The sequence below is a fragment of the Canis lupus genome, chromosome 28 (genome assembly GCF_011100685.1).
Source record: "Canis lupus familiaris isolate Mischka breed German Shepherd chromosome 28, alternate assembly UU_Cfam_GSD_1.0, whole genome shotgun sequence".
Classification (NCBI taxonomy): Eukaryota; Metazoa; Chordata; class Mammalia; order Carnivora; family Canidae; genus Canis; species Canis lupus.
Window position 1 is genome coordinate 11,791,256 of NC_049249.1, and position 22,464 is coordinate 11,813,719.

The 22,464-nt window shown below is 39.0% G+C and overlaps 1 protein-coding gene and 1 long non-coding RNA gene across 4 annotated transcripts in view; one reads left to right on the top strand and one right to left on the bottom strand.

Annotated features, from left to right (window-relative positions):
• Positions 1 to 22,464, bottom strand: part of HPSE2 (heparanase 2 (inactive)) — a 632,592-nt gene that overhangs the window by 21,043 nt on the left and 589,085 nt on the right. For both annotated transcript variants that reach the window (XR_005380481.1, XM_038578487.1), the window contains exons 10-11: positions 9,154 to 9,299; positions 1,891 to 2,037 (exon numbers count right to left, since the gene is read on the bottom strand). Coding sequence is in view for 1 of the 2 variants with exons in the window: in XM_038578487.1 (XP_038434415.1) it covers positions 1,891 to 2,037; positions 9,154 to 9,299 (293 nt within the window). In the remaining variant the exon portion in view is untranslated. The remainder of the gene's footprint in view (positions 1 to 1,890; positions 2,038 to 9,153; positions 9,300 to 22,464) is intronic.
• On the top strand, positions 124 to 3,121 carry LOC119877692. 2 transcript variants are annotated; one of them, XR_005380489.1, is made up of 3 exons: positions 124 to 313; positions 1,995 to 2,412; positions 2,828 to 3,121. It is a non-coding gene; the product is annotated as an uncharacterized LOC119877692 (long non-coding RNA). The 2 variants fall into 2 exon arrangements; XR_005380488.1 differs by lacking the exon at positions 124 to 313 and having other exon boundaries at positions 334 to 2,412.

A 22,464-nucleotide genomic window follows, 5' to 3' on the forward strand; every position in this document is an offset into this window, starting at 1 on the left:
ATTATAATCTTAACATATGTCTTAGCAACACATTATCTTAAAAAGTTGGAGAAGATTCTGCTTTGGAAGAACATCTAAGAGGTGTTAGAAAGAGAGCAATTGTTTCCCTCTTCTTCCCCAGCCAGCTGGAGTCATGAGCTGCGGAAAAGGAAGGCAATGGACATGTACTGCACACTGACTATATGTCAGGAACTTTACATAGATTACCTTCTTTACTCCTCTCCCTATGAGATGAAGAAATGGAGACTGTTTTGTAGAGATTATAGAACTTGCTCAAGGACACAGAGCCAGCAAGTGGCTTGTTGGAATTAAGGTATTCGGCTCATTCCTTCCACATGGTACATGTGGTCTTCCCAATGTTGGGCAGGCTCAGTTCCTAATCTCTTTGGCTCCAGAGGATCTTGAACTATCACAATCACTGCTGACACCAGATTGTGCCAGAAATGCCTTTTCAGGTCATTAATGAATGGCAGTGGGAAACTGGAACATACCCATGATCCTCAGAAAATCAGACCCAGGATGAGGATTTTAGAGCCAGAGGGACCTTACCAAATATACAGCAACTCTTGAATTTTGCAGATGAGAACACTGAAGCCAAAGGATCAGGATTCAAGGATCTGCCCAGGTCAAGTGATTATTTAGTGAATCTGGGACCAGAACTGGTTCTCTTTCCTAGAATGAAGGCTGAAAATTCAGCACACTAGTTGTGAATACTGGGGAAAAGAAAGAGAGGGGATGAAATACTCAAGAAAGTCTCCCAATACAGATAGGATTGAGAGGAAAGACAAGTAGATGCAATGTACACATAGCCAGAGAAAAGAGCCAGTATGTGAACCAAGACTGAAAACACAGATCTCGGGTGGGCTAAAGCAACTCAGTAAGTGACTTCCCAGATTGTGTTTTGTTCCCATTGCACATACAGTTGGAAGCCAAATGCAAGCCACCAAGGTTGCAGTGAAACAGTGAACAATTATAGCACAAATAGTTGTGGGCAGCTGTGGGAGTGCAAGCCACCTGCTCCAAGTTTACAGCTTTGTTAAACTTGGTAAATATTAAAAATGGACTAGGAATGCTCCCAGTTTGTACAGCATCCCATACCCTTCCTGGGAGGCCTTACTCGGGGAGCTGAGGTGACCTTGCCTTTGACCAAGCTCTTCTCACTGTGGCCTAGAACTGCTTTCTCTTGATAGATGTCAGTGTTGTCAATAGTCTCTGGGAGAGACTGAGGGAAATATGGAGCATTACAGAAGCATATATTCATAGAGTTTGAGGGAATTGCAGAGCCCCCAGAATATAATGTCTCTTTTAATAAATGTTCAGATAAGGAAACTGAAATCCAAGAGATGATGTGTCCAAAGTTATAAAATTTTGGGGCAGAACAGACGCTTGACCTCTGAACTTTTGACCCTTTGCTCAGTGCTCCTCCCTTTTAGTCCCGTGAGGTTTATAGATGCTGACAAACAGGGAGATACAGCATCACAGAATATTACAGCTGAAAGGGGCATGGTTCTCAACTACCAGGGTTTTTGTTTGTCACATGACTAGGGAGTGCTATTGGCATTTAGTGGGCAGGGACCCAGGGTGCAAATAAGTAGCTTGAAATGAGATCATCCTTCATAATGAATTGTCTTGTCCAGATACCAAAAATGCCCTTGTTGAGAAATACCTTATCTACCACTTGACTTTACAGTTGAGCCTAAAGACCAGGAAGGGCTTGACCAGAGTCCCAAAGGGAGTCAGCAGTCCATGGACTCCATCCCACTGAGCCCCCAAGTGAATTAGCAGCAGGAAAGAGGCAGCTCTAGCTCCCTACCCCCCTACCCCCGCCCCAACTCCCCCATCCAGCTCCTGCTGCACTTGCTCTTAAGCCATTTCTAGGTCTGCACTTACTTGGACTTCAGGCCCTCCTGTCCATAGGGCTGCAGCAGATACTGGTGCACAAGCTTATCCCTGAGAGTTCCAGCCAGTTTGATTTTCTTTCTTGATCGGTGCAGGTTGATGATAAAAAGCGTAATGGACCCTCGAACATAGTTGTGGCTGAGATGGAGAGAGAGAAGGGGAAAATGGAAATAAAGTGGTCAGTTAGATGCTGCTAAATAATTTATAGACTGCACCAAACAGGACTGCCCCAGGAAAGGGCACTGATTTTATGGTTCTTGGTCACTCTTGACCTTCAAAGACAGGAAGGCCTTGTTACTGTGGTTTCTTGCAAAGAAGATACCAACTTCCCACCACACTCTTTTTGTTTTTGTTTAAATGTATTACAATGATTTTAGAAAACAAAATATCTTTTTCTGAGTGTGAAAAAAACATGCAGACTGCAGAGAATAAAAAGGAAAAATACAGAGAAATACAAAAAGGAAAAGAAAATTCTCCCATAGTCCAAGTATCTTGCGATATGATACAATTTTGGTAAATATCCTTCCAGTATTTTTTGTTTATTAATTCAATATTAATTCAAATATTTACTGAGTAGTTTGACACATACATATATATTTCTCAGTTTTCATCTAATTGGGACCACATTGTTTTTTCAGTTCGTGACCATCTCAGACATATTTCTATGTTATTAAGTTATTGTATTTTCTTCTACTTACAGAAGAATGCTAAATTCCTCATTATAGAAATGTAATATAATTTATTTAGTTAATCCTCTACCTTTGGGGACTTACATCTTTTCAAATTTTTGCCATCACAAATTACATATGCCATTATATAAACTTTTTGCATATCATCATTTCTAATAAAGTCCTGGAAGTTGGACACATTAGGTCAAGGGGAATGCACATCGCATGATTCCTAACCAAATCTTCTGGTTCATTCCCAGTGATGCTCCTCCCTGTGGGAAGATTTTCTGCCCTGATGTGGAACCCTAAGGATCATATGATTGCCTTTGGCCAATGAAACATGGATGGACATGTTAAAATCTTTGCATGGATTTAAGAGGCTGCCTATGTTTTGCCATGTCTCTTTTCCCTGTGCCAGAAGACCAACAATGTTCTTGACAGAGGCTATTTTATTGACTTGCGTCCTGGAACAAAGATGATGTGGAGCAGAGCTACAGCTGAGCCATGACAGACAAGTAGTATGAATGAGAAATACACTTTCTTATTGAAAGCCATGGAGATTTGTTGGTCTTTTATTATCATAGCATAACCTCACCTATCCTGACTGATAACACACATATTGCTAACACTGATGTCAACTCTCTAGAAAGCTTGTACCAATTTGCTCTGTTCAGCTATCTATAAGAGCACTCATTTCCTCATACCCTTAATATCAATGGATATTAACCTTTTAAAATATCTTTCTTAACCTAAGAGGTGATAGTGGGATTTTGATGTTGTACTAATACGTATTTTAAAAAAATTTATGTTGAGGTACAGCATTGTTTTCATTGGCCTGTTTGCCATTTCATCTCTTCTTTTATAAACTGACTATTCATGTCCTTTGTCCATTTTTCTATTGATTTAAAAAAACTATTTGGGCAGTCCGGGTGGCTCAGCGGTTTAACGCTGCCTTCCGCCCAGGGCATGATCCTGGGGTCTCGGGATCGAGTCCCACTTCACCCTGCATGGAGCCTGCTTCTCCCTCTGCCTGTGTCTCTGCCTCTCTCTCTCTCTGCATCTCTTGTGAATAAATAAATAAAATCTTAAACAAACAAACAAACAATTTATTAAAAATAGTTATTCTTTGCATGCATGTTGCAAAATTTCCCCTGGGGTTTCTTTGATGAATTCAGTTTGTTTATATTGTATTCTGATGTATAAAAGTTAAAAACTTTTAGGTAGTCAAATTTATTGATCTTTTTCATTTCTGCTTTTGCTGTTTTATCTACACCAAGATTATAAGCCTATTCACATTTTGGAATCCTTTTAAACCAGCACAGGATGTTCAGAAGCCTGGGAGAACTATATGCCTACATGCAAGAGCCTTTCAGCATGTATCAACAAAACTATAATGATTTCCTTCTTTCTTGTAGGAAAAAAGACTTTGTTTCTAAGGGGTCCCCTAGGGCCCCATCTGGATGGGTTAATGAGAGGAAACAGAAGAAATGACCCAGTCCTGCCTTCAAAGGAGTTCAGAGAAACTCTAAGTCAACTTTGCCCAGAGGAAAATATCATTCCTTGCAGAAACAGCATCCCTTAGCCTCTGGGTCACTCACCTCTGCTTCTAAAGGTGCTAATTAAGAGTTGAGTGACTGAGGGCAGGTCAACTTGATAACTTGGGTTGTTTTTGTTTTTTAATAAAACAGTTACCAGGGCTCATCCTGGAGATTTTGATTCCATCCATTTGTGATGGGAACTAGGGAGCTGTTGTGTGTGTATGTGTAGGTATGTGTGTGTGTCTAAATCTTTCTAGGGTATTTGGCAGATGAGGTGGGTTTGGGAACCACTTGCCTAGAGCAATCCATTAAGATTAGAATTCTTAATGTGTATTCATTCCACTGACTGTGTCAGAAGATTTTTCTTGCATCTGTAGGAGGGTACTTCATTGTATTCAAGGCTTTCTGAATGCCTGCACTGATATTCTGATAAATTATTAAATGACTTTTCTCTCTGGTTCTTCCTCCTCTGGTCCTTCTTAGTCTTCTAAAGCATGTGAAGTCGTTTTTGGAGCCAACTGAGTTAGGTCAGAAGAGAATGCCCATTTCCTAACAGACTTATATCACCAGAGCTCAGAAGAAGGATGCTAGACTGTGTAATCACTTACCATCATTAAAAGAACATTAACTATATTCTATTAATGGGCTTTAAGCTTAGTTTAGCTGAGGAAATTGAGGGAAACATTAACTACAGGTACTCTGGGCTTCAGTATGAGCATGGTACCCGCATGGTACGTGGGTACCAATTTTGCCAGACTGTGGTAAACTCTTGTGCTAACTACCACCAGACAACCTTCTCAAGTCCAGCAGTGGAGGAGGGAGAGCTGCACACTTGCATTTACGAGTTTCTCCTCTGCAAAGCTGGGGCAGAATGAGCCCTGGGAGACTGTAGAGGAGAAGGGTGGGATGTAGGGAAGTGGTAGGTGGGAGGGAGACCTGACAGCACAGCATTGCTACAGGGAAAGCTGTCTTTTCAAGCTGCTTGGCAATGGTCTGATTTTTATTTACATAGTTCCCCTGGGGGAGACAAACCATACAGCAAGCCAGCTCAGAGACCCTTGTGCAGAGGCTCTCAGAATGCATGGAGCCTCTTCAGGTAGGAACTGGCATTGAAGCCTGCCTCACCCATCCCTTTTTCTGCTTGGCTGATGGGCAAGGATATTAAGCAGAGGTCCTGTGGCTGCGAAGACACATTCTTGGCGAGGGAGTGCAGCACCAACCTGAAAGTACTGTGTCGAGAATCCAGATTCCTGAAGAATATATATTCTCTGCCCACAGAAAAATAATCTTGGAAGAATGTTGTTCCCTAAGAAGTTAGGGATCTGACTGAAAGAATGGCTCACAGGCAATCGATCGTCTTCTGAGGTCAAGTCCAGGTGGCTTTTGGTTCTCTTAGCGAATGTCTCTTTCTGTCTGGTAGAACATCTATCTTACTCCATGTCTCACTCACAGTCAGACTTTTTCCCCAGCAGAGAATCCATGCATCTGGAGTTCATCTTTCTGGCTGTTCTTTTGCTGCCTGACATCTCTGTGATGCCATGGGGGTAGGAGGAAGTGAGTCAGGGAAGGGAGGCTCAAAGTGGAGTATCCTGGATTTAAGAGGTGGGGGACATCATATGGAGAGCTGCATCTTGACTTCCAGATAAAAAATAGTCACTGTTCTAGGAATGTCTCCAGTGAAGCTGGGAGATGAGAAAAGGGAAGACAAGACGGTGCTTTGGAATCCATGGTCATTTCCAGTGAAAGTCCGTGTGTTTGAGAACTGGATTGGTCCATTGTCTCCAAATCTAACTCAAAGTTTTTGGGTTCGGTAAAAGTCAGGCCATGTTTTGCCAAACATTTTTTCCCCTAATTTCAAAGCCCCTGTGTATTTTAAGGGAAATTTAATCCACATGTTTCTGATTCATTTACACTTAACTCATCAAAATATTGTTTTGTAAGAGCCATTTGATGTCCAAGAAGCCTCAGGAACCTTTTTTATGAGCCTTTAAAAAAATTTCTTCTAAAAAACAGGAAGTCATGTTTTGCCAATAATAAACAAACTTGAACCCCAAAAGGCTCGGCTCAATTTTGCTTCAGTATCCACCAGGTTCCAATTGGTTCTGAACTTGGCTTAAGACCTCAGCTCCTCCCCAGAAACATACATTGTTTCAGCAGAATGATTTATAAAACAAGGTTTCCCAGTCAAAACTTATTTGTTCTCTGAACAAGAAGATCTAAGGTGAGAACTGCCATGCCACCAGGCTCGTAATTTGTTGACTCTAGAACAGAAGGCAGTGGAACACCTGCTGGTGTTGGTATACATATCACACTTTTTATCCTAAATCGATTGTAAAACACAACACTCTCCTAGGTCAGAAACAAACCATAATGTAAGAGGCTGCCATGAAAGGCAGTAAGATATTCATTTTTTTTTTCAGTAAGATATTCAAATAGAGGTTGCATAACTGTCAAGGAGGCTGTAAAAGGAATTTCTGTTGTATAGGATATTGGGCCAAAGATCTCTAAGGTTTCTTCCCAAGTGTAAAATTCTTTGCATTATTAATGTTGTTATTATTTGAATACAGGAGTGATACCATAAAACTTTTGGAATTCAATATGATAATATAAGTGTAGATATCTGGCAAGATGCTTGGCATACAGCAAGTGCTCAATATACACTGAAGTTCAGGAGTTGTTTCAATAGATATTCTCTTTGGGTTGTTCTACTGGTAAGTTTATACTTTCTCACCCAATCCCTGTTTTGATCCAGGATATATATTTTCAGAGTATTGGTCAAGAGTGAATAGTGTGAAGCCAAGATGTCCACTCTGGGACATTTCTGTGACCTTGAGCTTGTTGACCATAAATCAACTAAGTGAATCAGTAGTGCTTCCTCATGACTGTTGTGAGGGATGAGCAGACACAGACAAGACACATGGCTTTCCAGGGAGAAGGAGCAGAGACACTTGTCCTATCTTTGTGCCTACCAATCTGGGGCACTTGACACCAATAGACATGTAGGAGATCTGCAACCCCAGCCAGTTCCATGCATTCATTGTGGGTCTACTTTTCAAATAGGAACAACAAGACCTTCATCCCTATTATTATCATGAAGGTCATATGTGCATCAGTCTAGTCTTGTCTCTCTTTTGTAATGGGGAAGAGGGATGGTACTGACAGAAGCACAGTGGCACCATTTCCCCAGAGAGGTTCTGAAGTGTATTCCCATGGAAAGTAGAGGGGTGCTGGTGATGTAGAGAGAATATTAGATCCAGATGATGTTAGTGAATGGTAGAATTTGTAGCCACTCTACCACACCACCTCTTTCTGGATGATGTGCTGACATCAAAGGGGAAGAGAGCCAGAACTGTAAATCCTCCATGATGTCTTGATGTCCTATTTCTGCATTCATTCACTCATTCCTTCCTTCATTAAACATTTGCTGAGATCTTCTTCATGCCAGTCACTATATTAGACACCAAGAATACAAAAATGAACGAGACACTGGCCCTGAGTTCATGGTATATTCAGACTATTAGTGACAAGAATGTCAAAGAATATCAGGATGAGCACTGAGATGAGACTATGTGAGGAGCCCTCTGTGAGGACACCAAAGGTCAGCAAAGCCCATGGCTACTGACATTTTCCCCCTGGTTCCTCAGACTGATAGTATTAAAGGGCACAACTGAAGTGCTTCCCAACAGAGACAAAAGGTGCTAAGGGTAATATTTCTCTCTTGAAGCTGGGGGTCCTCCTTTTGAGTGGTTACCTCAGGGCTAGGGTGGAGACAAGGAGTACAATGTATCCTTGTGTGGGGATCAGATAACTCCAGCCAAAGCCATAAAGCAGTCACTCTCTGTCAGGTATTGGATTGAGCTTCCTGTTGAGCAAAAGGGACGTTGAAAACCTCTGGCCTCTGCCCAAACCAGCCTCCTCTCATCCACAATAGGCACTTGTATCTACAGACAAGACAACTGGCCCCTGGCCCCACTATGTTCAGAGTGATTCTTTGAAAAATCTTATCATGATAAATTAATTGACTTGGCTCCTCTCTCATCAAGGAAGGGGAAAGAGCCTCTGTTGTAACCTGACCACTGGAGCTCTTTGTGCTATCCACTGACCACGATCTGCCCCTGATAGGCCCACGGGAATGAAGGTCTGGCTGGAGGCATTAGCTTCCTCCTCCCCCTCCCCCACCTGCATTAAGAGAAAGAGTTCTTTTCCAGAGCTGCCTACGCTGCTCCTTAAACAGGAAGTGATGTAAGAAAGCCATATTTGGTCAGATGGGATTCGCTTTAGGCTGTTTACAGTTTTTACCTTATGATTCTCATGTTTTAAAATGGCATCTGCTAAACTTTATCAGTTTAATGATAATTACTTTCCCTGTTTGTTTACAGACTTCAATGACAACCAGTGCTTCAGATCAAAAAGAGAAGGATAGCCACACATTACCACACTGATTGTTCTAAGTCCAGCCCTGTAAAAAAGGAAGCCCAGATTTTATTTAACCTCTTAACATTTAAAATAGCTGGAAAGATTTCTGAAATTCTGAAAATGATTCTAAAGCTGGCGTGACTGCCTTTGGGCTTTCCAGCTTGGGACACAACAGATCTAGGGCTAGGTTTCTAGTGGTAGAGCTCTTCAGCATACACCTTAGAAATGTAGACTTATTTCCTCAAGCTCTGCTGGTGGATCATAAGAACAAATTTTATATCTCTAGACTTGGTTCAGGTGTAGGTACATACAAAAGCCTCATGCACATTACATCACCTGGCACAGAGAAAAGGCTCAATAAAAATTTGTTGGATGAAGTAAATGAAAAAATGGCATGTGTTTTTCTGAACTTTTTGTGCATCAATCTTCTGAGAGTGAGAAAATGGTTTTACTTGGAGAAAAAGCTATTTATCAGAGATCCTTTAAAACCTGTAAAGAGCAAGTAAAATAATTCCAGAAGCAGTTTACAGTAAGTCTTACAGGGGTCCCAAATGGTATGGAATTCTAAGAAGGGATTTGAAGCCTGAAGCCCTTTGGGAGTAGCCTTCTGTAACATCTCTCTGAAGACTTACTTGTGGTGGTTTGTGCAGTGAGCATAAATCCTTAGTTTGTCCCGGATCACTCGGCCTGGCCGTGGCTTCCGTTGGAGCCCGGCCACATGCACAGCCAAGACTTTGGGGCCAATCAGGCGCTTGTAAAGGAGAGAGAGCCAGTAGTCCTGAGGAGAATAGAGAGGTGGAGAGTCAGAGAAAGATGCACATTGAGTGTCAAAGATAAATATGCCAACACACAGGCCAGAAACTACTTCTTACTAGGGGTACAGTGAATCGTGACTAGAGACCCTAATTCAGTTAAGCATGTCAACACGATGAAGTGCTCACCTTGGGTTGATAATGAAATGGGCACTATCTAAAGTGACCTTTTCAACTGACCAAATGGGGAAATTTAAGTGGGGTGGAGTCAGACCAGCATACAAAACAAATGAATCAAAGTTTTTCACATATGAAATAATAACCTGTCAGGGCCTTAAATTTTTTACTTTCTTTAACTTTACTTTCATACTGGTTTATCACTTGTGTTTAACTGTAGGATAGAAGATTTCCAATCTTTAGGATTGCCATCAATATAAGAATCCACACGTCATCCTTCAAATATTATCATTAAAGACTAATTGTGTGGTGGGAGGGAGAGGAAGGTACTCTAGGCAAGAGATCAGACTTCTGAATTCCAGAGTCAGAAACACAAACAGAAGAATGTTTGCAAACCCTGGTGCTAATTCTTGGTCATCCTCAATAATTCTAAAATAAAATGAATAATTCTAAACTAAAGGAATATGATACTTTCAACCATTCTGGCATCCATTTGTAACTGATGAATAAATATTCAATTTGTGACCCATACGTGTATCTGACCTTACAAAAGTCTATTCACTGGCACCTTAATTTCTATAGTATTTGCTATTACCATATTTTGTTTTTTATACTTGATACAAGACATATTTTGTATTTTGTATTTATTTTGTATTTGCTGTTATATCCAATCATGGGGTAATGACTTTAGTGGTTATAACTCTCCATGTAATAAAGGGCTTCCTAATTTGTTTGGGGGCTTTTTCCCTCCCCCCAGTTCTGGAATTCCATAATCATGCTACTCAATGTGGGCATGCTTCTCAAAGTCTAAAAGACATCATGCACGTCTTCTCAGCCTTCATCTTTCTAGGCAGAAATCTTTTAATGATTTTTTTTCTCCTTGTGTGTTTATCTATAACATCAGCTGCTTAAAAGTATCTGTTGAATTGCATAAATCAGAACAAAGTCTCCAAGCCCCTTTGCCACCAGAACAGCTCTAAATCTGCCCTGAATAGTGAGCTCTAAGACTTGCCCAACTGTCTACCTTAATTAACCTTAAGTATCTTCAAAATGGCCATTAAATTTGGTCTCCTAATACTTAAAATGCTAAATATCATCATCAATCATATAAATGAAAAAAATCTCATTGTTTCATTTGCTCTTATTTGACTACAATTTCTGTATTTTTGATCTGAAGTAAACTTTATTAAATGATTATCACAGTCACACCTGTTTCCAATGGGACACTATCCTTTTCTTATTGATTTGTAATACATCTTTTCATATTATTGTTAAGAATCTTTGGAATGTATATTGAACAAATATTCCATCCAAGTGTGTAGTTCACTTGTTATCACTGTTTATGATTTTTTGACATGGAGAATTAAAAAAATTATAGAGAAAATCTATTTTTTCCTTTTGATTTCTTTCACCTCTTTTATTCTTAGGAAGTCCTTCCTCACACAAGGATCAGATAAATCTTCAAAGATATTTCTTCTTGTTCATCAGTTAAAAGTATAACCTCTTAATTCACTGAAAATTATTTTGTGATATGGTACTATTATTTTCTAAATTATTCTACAGGAATTAGTTGTAGCATCATACAGTTGATAATGTATTTTTAAATCCATCTTAATCACCAAGTTTTATATATACATGTAAAAATATATAAATATATAACAGTGTAATATGTAATATAACACATTGTATTATACAGTTTTATATCACTTCATTATTGTAGTTTACATTTTAATATCTAGAGATTCAAGTTCATTTTTGATTTTTCTTTAATCAAACTTTCTTTAATTAGTCATATCAATTTATTTTTACAAACCAACTTTGAAATAATTTTTTGTAGCATTTGTTGTTCAGAGAAACTTGAGGCCAGTCTGAATTTTAGTCTGTTTGGTTAGCCTGTTTATTTTCTATCTTTTGTGTTCTGCCAGAATGCTTATGAAGGCATGCTTTATCCTTGGTATTTGAATTTTTTATTGGAAACATGTCAATGTGGGTTTCTGCATCAATTTGCTGATATTTGAGGAATACTTTTGATCAGAAAGACTAAGGTCTTTTTTTTTTACCAATGAAAATTTTCCTTAAATATAGCTTTGACTTCTTTTTCTTTCTCTTTGCTTCACTCTTTGTTTCAGGAGTCTGATTGTGAACCCTCCATCCTCAATCCTGCACATCTATCATCTCCTTTCTCATCACTTTTCAATCTTTTTGTTTTCCCTCTGCAAGAGGATAGCTCAAATTTGTCCTTTACATTTCCTTCAGGATCATTTCTGTCACTTGAGTATTTTAATTGTTATTACAATTTTACTTTCCCTATAACCTTGTCTCATTTAGCTTACCTGATTGTCTGGCACTCATTTAAAAATTGTTTTCCATTTATGTGTACCATGTATATGTTTTCCATATATATATATGTATATATATGACAAATATTTATAACAAATTTTTGTGTACCTATAATTTATATGAGAGTTCTGAAGCATATAAGAACCTGCCACCCACCTGAAAAGCTACTTTAACAGCTCTGTGGTGGCATCTAGTTATGTGACTCTTTTTTTTTTTTTAAGATTTTTATTTATTTATTCATGAGAGACACAGAAAGAGAGGCAGAGACACAGGCAGAGAGAGAAGCAGTCTCCATGCAAGGAACCTGATGCAGGACTCAATCCCTGGAATCCAGGATCATGCCCTGAGCCAAAGGCAGACGCTCAACTGCTGAGCCACTCAGGCATCCCATATGTGACTCTTCCCTTTCCCATTTTTGTGTTTTTCATTCACTTGCTTCATATTTTGTTTTATCCATACATTTGCTCCTAAGCAATATATTATTTAATTTTTTAGTTTTATAAAGGTGGTCTCATGCTGAATGTAATTTTCCGCGACTCATTTTTTTTCACTTAACATTATGCTTCTAAGATTCATCCAGGTTACTGCCTGTACTTTTGTTCATTCATTCGCAATGTTATATGATACATTATTGTGTGAACATACTACAGTTCGTTTCTCCATTCTTCTGCTGATGGATATTGGGGTTGTGCCCAGGTTTTTGCTGTTACTGAATGATGTGGCTCTGAATATTCTTATTCCTGTTTCTCAAGACACAAGTGAGGAAATCTGGAGAAGCACTGCTCCACTGTGATGGGAAGCCAGCAGCAGCAGCAGCAGCCTCAACACTTGCGTGCTTCTCAGAAAGCACACACTCACAGACCTAGGAATTAGAATCTCCAGGGGTGGGGCCCCAAAATTGTGTGGCTTTCTAGGTGATTCTGATGCTCATTAAAGTTAGAGAAGCACTGCTCAAGAGCACCTATCTAAGGGTGGAATTGCTATGTCATACAAAAATATACAAATATTCAACTTTACAGGATAATGCCAAACTGTTTTCCAAAGTGATTTCAGTTATTCCAACTTGTACTTCCTCCAGCATTGTCTGTATAAGTTCCCTTTGATCCACATCTTTGCCAACATCTGTTCTTTTCTGACTGAATTTTTGCCAATCTAGTGGGCACAAAATGTCTAGTTCTTTTTGTGTGTTAAGAAGTCCTTCCTCGTGTCCAGTTCATAGATATTTTATATTTTCTTTTATAACTTTTGAAGGTTTTTTCCCCTCTAATCATTACATCTTTAATCAATCTAGAATTGATCTGCTAGTATGGTGTGTGAGGTAGGTGCCTAACTTCATATTTTCTATGTGGATAGTGAGTTATACCAGCATTGTTTATTAAATAGTCTCTTTTTCTTTAGTGATCTGTAATGTCCTCTGTGTTATATATCAAACTTTCATATATTCATAGGTTTGTTTCAGGGTTCTCTATTCTGTCCCATTGTGTTGTCCTGCATCACTGCCACACTGTTTTAATTACCATTGTTTTACATAAGTCTTGAAATCTGGTAGAGCAAACCCTCCTATCTTATTCTTCAGGAATGATTTTGCTAATCTTGGACCTTTGCTCAGCTACAGACATTTCAGAATTAGATTATTAAGTATCTAAACAAAATCTTCTGGGACTTTGGAATTTCAGTGAATTTACAGCTCAAATGAGAAGAGTTTACATTCTTATATTATTGAGTCTTCTCATCCATAAATACAAAAGGCAGTGAAAAGTAAATTCCTTCCAGTCAAGGAATCTTTTCTCTTTCTTTGTTTCTTTTTGTCTGTTTGTTTCTTTTCTTTCTTTCAAAGTTCACAATCATCTAATTTTTTTTCTATTCAGAAAGTATCCTAGATGTTTCACAATGAAAACTAATCTTGAAAGGAGAAGAAAACATGGAAATATTTTCTGTTCAGAGACTGAAATCAGGAAACATTTTATTTTTAGGAGTTTTCTGTTAACCATTTAGTAGTAAGCATGGCAATAAGGAGAATCTGGTGTTAAGCCTCAAATTTCCTCTATTGGCAGATTCACTGATTTTCCATTTCTAGAGAAAGCACTTTCAAAGTGTTTCTGTATTCCTTTTCCCCTTTATTCTCTGCTTATCCTTTTGGTATTCTATGCAATCTATTTGCAACGATCTCTTTACTTACACTTTCATTTCTAAAAGCACACATGGATGGACAAAAGCCTTTATTTCCCCACCTCCCACCCCACCCCACCCAACCTCCTGGAATTCAAGGATAGTGTGCTCAGGTAAAGTATGTGATCTAGGCAATATCTGTGTGTTTCTCAGATGCGGTAGGCAAATATTTGCTTTTTTAAAAAATACTTACATTTGGCTCATACATATATTGTTTAAGTGAACATATATTTGTGATAACATTGTGTATATAGGTATATAAGCAATAGGTTGATAAACATGAAACTTAGGATAATGGGGTGGGGTGGGAGGAATCAGGAATTGCATAATGGGAGAACGTAGAGGTTGATGGTAGTAGCTTCGTTTTGGGGTTGGGTGGTGGAGTCATGGTGCTGTTTTGTTCTGCTTTAAAAGTAACATGTAGGCATAGATAATCTTTTGAACATGTCAAATAAAATATTAAAAAGATAATAAAAGAAAATTGTGTATGCATTTGTTTATCAGAGCTTCCCTTTTGAAGATGACATTGTCAATCCACCCATAAGCTGGTATCCCTTAATTGTTTTGCCCAAAGAGAGATGAGTTTATGGTAATATGCTGCTAGTTCATCATCTCTTCCTTCAGGGGAATAGAGGATTTGGGTTGGTGGGAGTTGATGGTAGGTTAAAAGTCAAGTTGAATGTGAAAATTTCACCTTTACTTAGTTCCATGTACAATTTTCAGACTCCTCTCTTACCTTTGCTCTTCTCAGTTCCCTATTTATCCTACCTCTTTTTAAAAATTCTACCATCCCTGTTTTTCTGTCCTTATCTCTCCCTCATGTACACCAGCTCCCAACAGAATCAAATTATATTTTCTATGGGCCTCATTTTGATAGTCCCTCCGTTTCTCCTCTTTCTTTCTTTTATTTGACTATAGATACGTGCCATTTATATAATCACAAGTAAAACTAAGCAAATGAAATGATTCCTGAATATCTGTTAAGGAAATGACATGAAAAAGTAGAAGAAATGACCTCTATGTATAGAGTAGATAGGAAAAATGAAGAATGCTCATGCATATCTTATAACAACAACAAGGGGCACCTGGGTGGCTCTGTGGTTGAGCTTCTGCCTTTGGCCCAGGTCATGATCCTGGGATCCTGAGATCGAGTCCTACATCAGGCTTTCCAAGTGGAGCCTGCTTCTCCCTCTGCTTATGTCTCTGCCTCTCTCTCTGTGTCTCGTGAATAAATAAATAACTAAAATCTTTAAAAAGAAAACAACAACAACAATACATTATATGAAAGAAAGATGGAGTATAAATAGAAGTTTTCAGACAGTAAGAGTCATCAAGAAGGAGGGCTAATATAATGGCTTTTTTGTCAATAAAAAAATCTAAAGCAAAGAATGCACTGCAATTTTCAAGGGACAGAGGGAGAAACAAACAGACATTCTTTAAGTGTATCAGACAAAGGAAAGGTGGAAGAAAAATAGTGTTCATTTATTAGCTGGAGAGGGAAAACTAATAACAGATGACACTAAAAAGACAGAAGTTTTAAATCTTTTCTTTTCCTTTACTATTTATCAAAAAGTCAATTGCTGTCTGAAAGCTAGACAATGCAGTGTATGGAGTAAGTTGAACCAAAATAAATGGGAAAAGAGAAAGAAACTGACAGAATTTTGCAGAATTTACTGGATTAATCACTGAACTGTGTGTTCCTTGAGGTCTAAGACTAGTTACCCATTGCTATAGCTCACGCCTAGTAGAGCACCTGCCTTGCAGGAGGTGCTAGAACTAAATTATGGAATGTGGAATTATGGAATCTTATGTTTATGGTTCCATGCTAGGTATTAAGTATATAGTGGTGATAAGACACATGCAGTTCTTGCTATCATGAAGCTTATATTTAGCAAGAAGAAAGCGTTAAGTAAATAATTAATTTTAATTGTATAATGGTAATGGAGGACTCTGTGAGTCTGCAATATAATAGAACTTGTGACCCAATCTAGGGTCACTTCCTTGTGGTGAGGAAAGAAATCTCTCATGGAGTAAAAGACTTCATTTAAGATTTGAAGAAAAAAGGGGAGAGGATAGAAAGTGTTTTAGTCAAGAGAAAGAGCTTAGGAAAAGTCTCTGAGAAGGGGAAGAGTTTGTTTGGAATGTTTGAGAATCTGAAAGCAGACCAACTGAGCTTGGAACTCAGCAGTAAATACAAAATGAGGATGGCAGGGCCAGTTCTTGTAGACCTTAGGATTCTAGAATTTGTCTTAAAATAAATGGGAAGCCACTGTAAAATTTTAACAGAAAAACAGATACTATTCAAATTACATTTAGCAAGTTGACTTTCACAGCTGGGAAGAAAACAGACTGGAGAAAACCCTTTAGGAGATTAGTTTAGAAGAAAAATGATCATTTGATTAAGGTGAGGAAGTTAAATTAGAAGGGGATTTTGAGAAATACTTAGGAGATAAAATTGATTGGACATGGTGATTGATTAGATACAGAGAATGAGCATGAAACCTGGATTTGGAGCTTTTTAAGTGCTCCAATCCTTAATTCTAGAGGATGGGATGACTACAGCAAGACAAGTACAGTATATCCCTTCAATCCTCAACGCACCTCCTCCTAACACAATCCTAGCCCACAAAAGCTTAGTGTGATCAGGTTTTGACAGAGACAAGCACAGAACATACCTAAGAGAAATCAGAGTGATAATGATATCCAACAAATTGCAATGGATGAATATTTCCTAATGTGTCCCTGAAATTTAGTTCTGAAGTTTCTTTTTATTTTTAGTGCATACTAAATCCAATGCATATTTTTGAAATGTTTTGTCTTTATTTACTTACTTCATCCACTACTTCTCACATTTACTATATCCATTGATATAGATCTAGCTGGGCAAGGGGACCCTTGCTTTAGAGAGCCAAGCTCTGGTCTTCCTTTGGCAGCACCCTTCTCCATGGGGTAAGAAGTCCACAGAGCCAAGGGCCTATGCCTCTTTCTAGACCATGTTCTGAGCCCCAGAATTCCCTATTTTATAGCCAGGACTTCGTATCATAGATCTCAACCTGGAATCTGGCTTCCTAAGAGTAGACAATAGTTTAGAGGTATGCACTACTAGGCTGAAAAGGTGGAAAAGGTCAGCTGGTTATGGAGATGTGATCAGGGCTTGGGCTTTAGACTGGGTTAGCTACAATACATGACCATGACGCCCTTGATGATACACTAGGGTGTAGGTAGGGGTGCTGAGCTACGGCCCTATGTGCTTACCAACTAAGTGAGAGCTGTGAATACATTCTTGACTTCTACAAACATTTTCTGAACATATATTAGTGGCACACAAACTTTTCCGTTGAGTCTGGGTGACACAAAGATGAACAAGACATCTTCCTGTCCTCTAGGAACTTAGTGGTCAAGATACATGTAAATAATTCTCTGTAAAACGAGGCTGACCAAAGTAAACTCCACATGAGCAGAAACCACTTGTAGTACTTTGGGAATTTAGAGAGGAAGCAATTACTTATGACCAGGAGATTCAGGGAAAGCTTCACAGAGAAACAAAAGTGGAGAAATAATGTGCTTAGAGTTGAAAGATACACATTTAAATCCTGGACAGTGATTTATTATCTCTAAACCCCAGTCTCCTTATAGGGGTTTAATGAGATGATATATCTGGAAACATTTGTCATTGTGCCTGGTAAATAAAATATTTAATACATGCTGCTTATTCTTCTCTTTATTCCTTGAAAGATTTCTTTAGCCTCATGAAAATAGTTATATTCCAGTATGTACATAGTTGTATCACAGGAAAATCACAATTTTCCCTGAAAACATAAACATAACTGGTATGTGTGTGGAGGGGGTTGGGGTATGTGTGTGTGCTTGGGTGTGTGTGTATACATGTGTGCATGTTTTGGAAGATTAGGGATTGTTGGAAGAGGCCTCCTTGAGGTCAGAGCTTACCTTTGCATCCCCAATGTCTGTGAACATAGATATTGGCACTCAACAAATGTTTGATTGAATAAATGATCAAATGAAGATTCTCTTCCTGAAGCTGATGGAGGGGTAGCTTCCAGGGATGAATGGGAGTGAAATGACAACTTTGCAAGATTCAAAGGTTATGGTTTTTCTGAGCACTGGTGGCCTTGCTGCAGCTTCCTAAACTTGTTTAATCTCAATATTTTCTTCTTGTGAATAATATAGATGCACTGAAGTAGACAGCAAAATGACAAATATTTTTCCTTCACGGAGTTTCTTGTCTGACTTGCAAAGTCACAAAAAACCTAGTTACGTTTTAGTGGGCATAAATACTACACCAATAGCCACCTTCATCTAGTATCTGACCTTAGAGAGCCAAGAAGAAATGAAGTGGAACATCACTGTGGATTTTGGCGCTAGACATGGCAGTGTGCCAGAGCTCACGTGTAAGGGAAAGAACCCTGCTGCTCCAACTTCCTCCACAGAGAGGGAGCTGCAGGGAAGATTCAGATCCAGAAAGTTTCCATGTGACTAAGGCATCTTTGGAAATACTAAAAGCTACAGTTTTCCCTGCTACCCTCCCTGGAGGGGATGAAATCCCTCCAATCAATTTTTTTTTTTTTTTTTTTTTACCACCTTACTCACAACTATCAAATGGCTTCCTGATGTTTACAGTCTAGAGACCAGTGGCTAAACTGGTGGTTTTCAAACATGAATTGGCCTCTTACCATCCTGTCTTTCTCTACCGGGCCTTTTATGCTCGAGGACATTGATTTTTTTCTTCCTCCCACCTTGGACAAGGCCTTCCAGTTTCTCTAATTACCTCCCCATCTCATCCCACACATCCCTCCCCAGTATGCACGATTACTAGTGCATACATATATGCTTTGTTAACTCTTAATTCAGATATTAGCTTTAGGGTCACTTTCCTAGGAAAGTCTTCCTGGACCACCCGCATTCCCTACCTGGGCTAAGTCACATTTCTGTGTTATATGTTCTCATAGAACTATAGAAATGGTTTCTCTTAGGATACCTGATTCAGTTTGTATTTACACATTTATGGGTAGGATTTTATGGTTCATATATCTCTTCTCTTCTACACTATGACTTCCATGATGGTGGTGCTGTGTTTTCTCACAGCTGTGTGCCTGAGCCTAACACAGTACCTGGAACATAAAGGTGCTTGTTAAAGAGGGGATACTAAAGGGGCCTAGAGATACCCATTTACCCCTTGTTCTGGCCTCCTGCCCCTTGCTCCTCTTCCTCAGTCTTATCTACAGCTGGACTTTGGGTAATCTACTTTGAAACAAATTACAGAGTTTTTCTGTACTCAGCTTCATCAATCCCAGACTTAAGTAAGGGTGGGAGGAAGCACTGGCTCAGTGGGGCTCTGTGATGCAGTGGGGCTCTGTGATGCAGTCTGTGATGTGATGCTCTGTGGGGCAGCAGTGAGGAACATCTAGCTCAGTACAATGGGGATGATGCCCAAACCAGAGAATTGAGCAGACTCAAGACCTAGGAAGCTTTCAGCCTATAAAGGCATCCCAGAGAGTCATCACTCAAGGGGCACCAGAAGTACTGGGGTATAAAATCAAGATTCCAGGAATACGTGGAAGCAATCACAAGCTTGCACAAAGGGTTATAAGGGCCCATCTTGAATCTGATCTGAGACAAGGCAAGTGATGTTGTCTGGCTTCAAAATGCCAGGGGCAGAACTGAGAAGTTTGCTTTAAAATGAAGCCAAATTATACGCTTTCAGTGAGAGTTATTTTTGGCAAATATGCATTATTCTATCCTTATTTCAACAACTTTGATAGTCAGATCATGAAAGTCTAGCATGTCATTGAAACACTTCTTAGTGTTTAATATCAAGAATAAATTGCCAAATGGCACAGCCACTGTGGAAAACAGTTTGGCAGTTCCTCAAAAAATTAAACATAGAATTACCCCCAACACAGCAATTTCACTTCTAGGAATATACCCCAAAGAACTGAAATCAGGGAGGCAAACAGACTCTTGTACATGAATGTTCATTATAGCATTGTTCACAACATACAAAAGGTGAAAAGAACCCAAGTGTCCATCACTAGATGAATTTAATGTGGTCTATCCACACAGTGGTATCTTATTCAGTCATCAAAAGGAATGAAGTTCTGACACATGCTACAACATGGCTGAACTTTGAAAACATGCTAAGTGAAACAAGCCAGACACAAAGGACAAATATTGTATGATTCCACTTATATTAACATCTAGAGTAAGTAAATTCAGAGACACAGAAAGTAGAATAGAGGTTACTAGAGGGCATATGGGGGGTAGGTGAGAATAGGACGTTATAGTTATTGCTTAATGGGTATAGCTTTCTATTCAGAGTTATGAAAAATTTTGGAAATAGCAGAGATGGTTGCACAATATTGAGAATATACTTAATGCCACTGAATTGTACACTTAAAAATGGTTAAATTAGCAAATTTTATGTTCTATATACTTTATCAGAATGAAAAAAGGAATTGTCAGAAATAATCTTTCTTGAGAATGACTTGGAAATATGCATCTCAGCCTCAAATTGCTGCATACCCTTTGACCCAACAATTCCACCTCTCATAATTTATCTCAAAGAAATAATCATAATATGTGCAAAGATTTGTCTGCAAGATGGCTGCAGTAGGTATAGTTGGTTTTGTGCCCTAAATTCCTTCTCCTGATAACAGCATGTGGATCTACTAGGAAGCGATTCAGCCATGATTGTATACTGTTTATCAAGGTTCCCTGATCTCCACTGAGGAGACTAAGCGATCTTATTAGCCCAGCTGGACTTTCTCTCCAAAGAAATCTGGAAACCGAATGGTATAGCCAAGCACATTAAGAGTGGCTGGAATAGATTTATTCTATGGAGTGGCACTTTGAGCAGACTGTCACTGGTGCTGCCACCTGGGTCCCATGTTTCCCTGGATTCTATCCTTTTTAGGCTGTGTGCTTCAGCTTTTCAACTACCCCATTTCTTCTCCGCTTAAGATCCCTAGATTTCTTCCTTCCCTCTTTGGCTATGGCCAAAGAATCTTAATTGGTTCAGTGGTCATCACAGCATTATTTTTAATGGGGAAAAAAATCTGAAAACAATTACAAGTTCAATAAATAAATTACTGGATAAACAAATTGTAGTAGATCAAACTATGGATATTTTACAGTCCCTAAAAATTATATTTTAGAATAATAATTAATGATGTCAAAACATGTTCATTATGGTGTAGATAAAAAAATCAGGCTCAACACTTCATACAACACCTAGTGCTGTGCTCATCATGACAAGTGTACTCCTTAATCCCTTTCACCTATTTTATCCATCCTCCCAAACACCTTCCCTTTGGTAACCATCAGTTTGTTCTCTACAGTAAAGAGTCTGTTTCTTGGTTTTCTTCCCCCCCCCACCCATGTTCATTTGTTTCTTAAATTCCACATATGAGTGAAATCACATGGTATTTGTCTTTTGCTGACTGACTTCTTACACTTAAAATACTCCCTAGTTCCATCCACGTCATTGCAAATGGCAAGATTTCATTCTTTTTGATGGCTGAGTAATATTCCTGTGTGTGTGTGTGTGTGTGTGTGTGTGTGTGTGTATCACATCTTCTTTATCCATTCATCTGTTGATGGACATATGGGCTCTTTCCACAGTTTGGCTATGGTGGACATTGCTGCTATAAACATTGGGGTGCAAGTGCTTCTTTTTTTAATATTTTATTTATTTATTCATGACAGACAGAGAGAGAGAGAGAGAGAGAGAGGCAGAGACACAGGTAGAGGGAGAAGCAGGCTCCATGCAGGGAGCCTGATGTGGGACTCGATCTGGGGTCTCCAGGATCAGGCCCTGAGCTGAAGTCCGTGCTAAACCTTTGAGCCACCCGGGCTGCCCACGTAGTTCTATTTTTAACTTTCTGAGGAACCTCCATACTATTTTCCAGAGTGGCTGCATCAGTTTGCATTCCCACCAACAGTATAAGAAGGTTCTCCTTTCTCCATATCCTCATCAACACCCATTGCTTCCTGTGTTGTTGATTTTAGCTATTTTGACTGGTATGAGGGGATATCTCATTGTAGTTTTGATTTGCATTTCCCTAATGATGAGTGATGTTGAGCATCTTTCCACATGTCTTTTGGCTGTCTGAATGTATGTAAGTATTGAATCACTAAATTCTACACCTGAAACTAATATTACACTGTATGTTCACTAGCTGAAATTTAAGTATAAACTTGAAAAAAAAAGAACAGGCTCTAAAGTAGGGTCATCCTATTTTTGAGGAGAATTAAACATTTCTCTGGAGTTAAACTTTAAGGATATACACCAAAATGGAAACAGTATCTATCTCTGAGTAGTACTATCTTTCTTCATCCAGGTCCTCAAAAGGCCCATTCTCTCTCATCTCTGGGCCTTTAGAAACACTGTTCACTGTCCTGTCTGGCTAACTGTTTCATATTTTTTGGATTTCCATCTAAATGAAATTTCCTCTTGGAATACCCTCTGAAACCCTGAGTCCAGGTTAG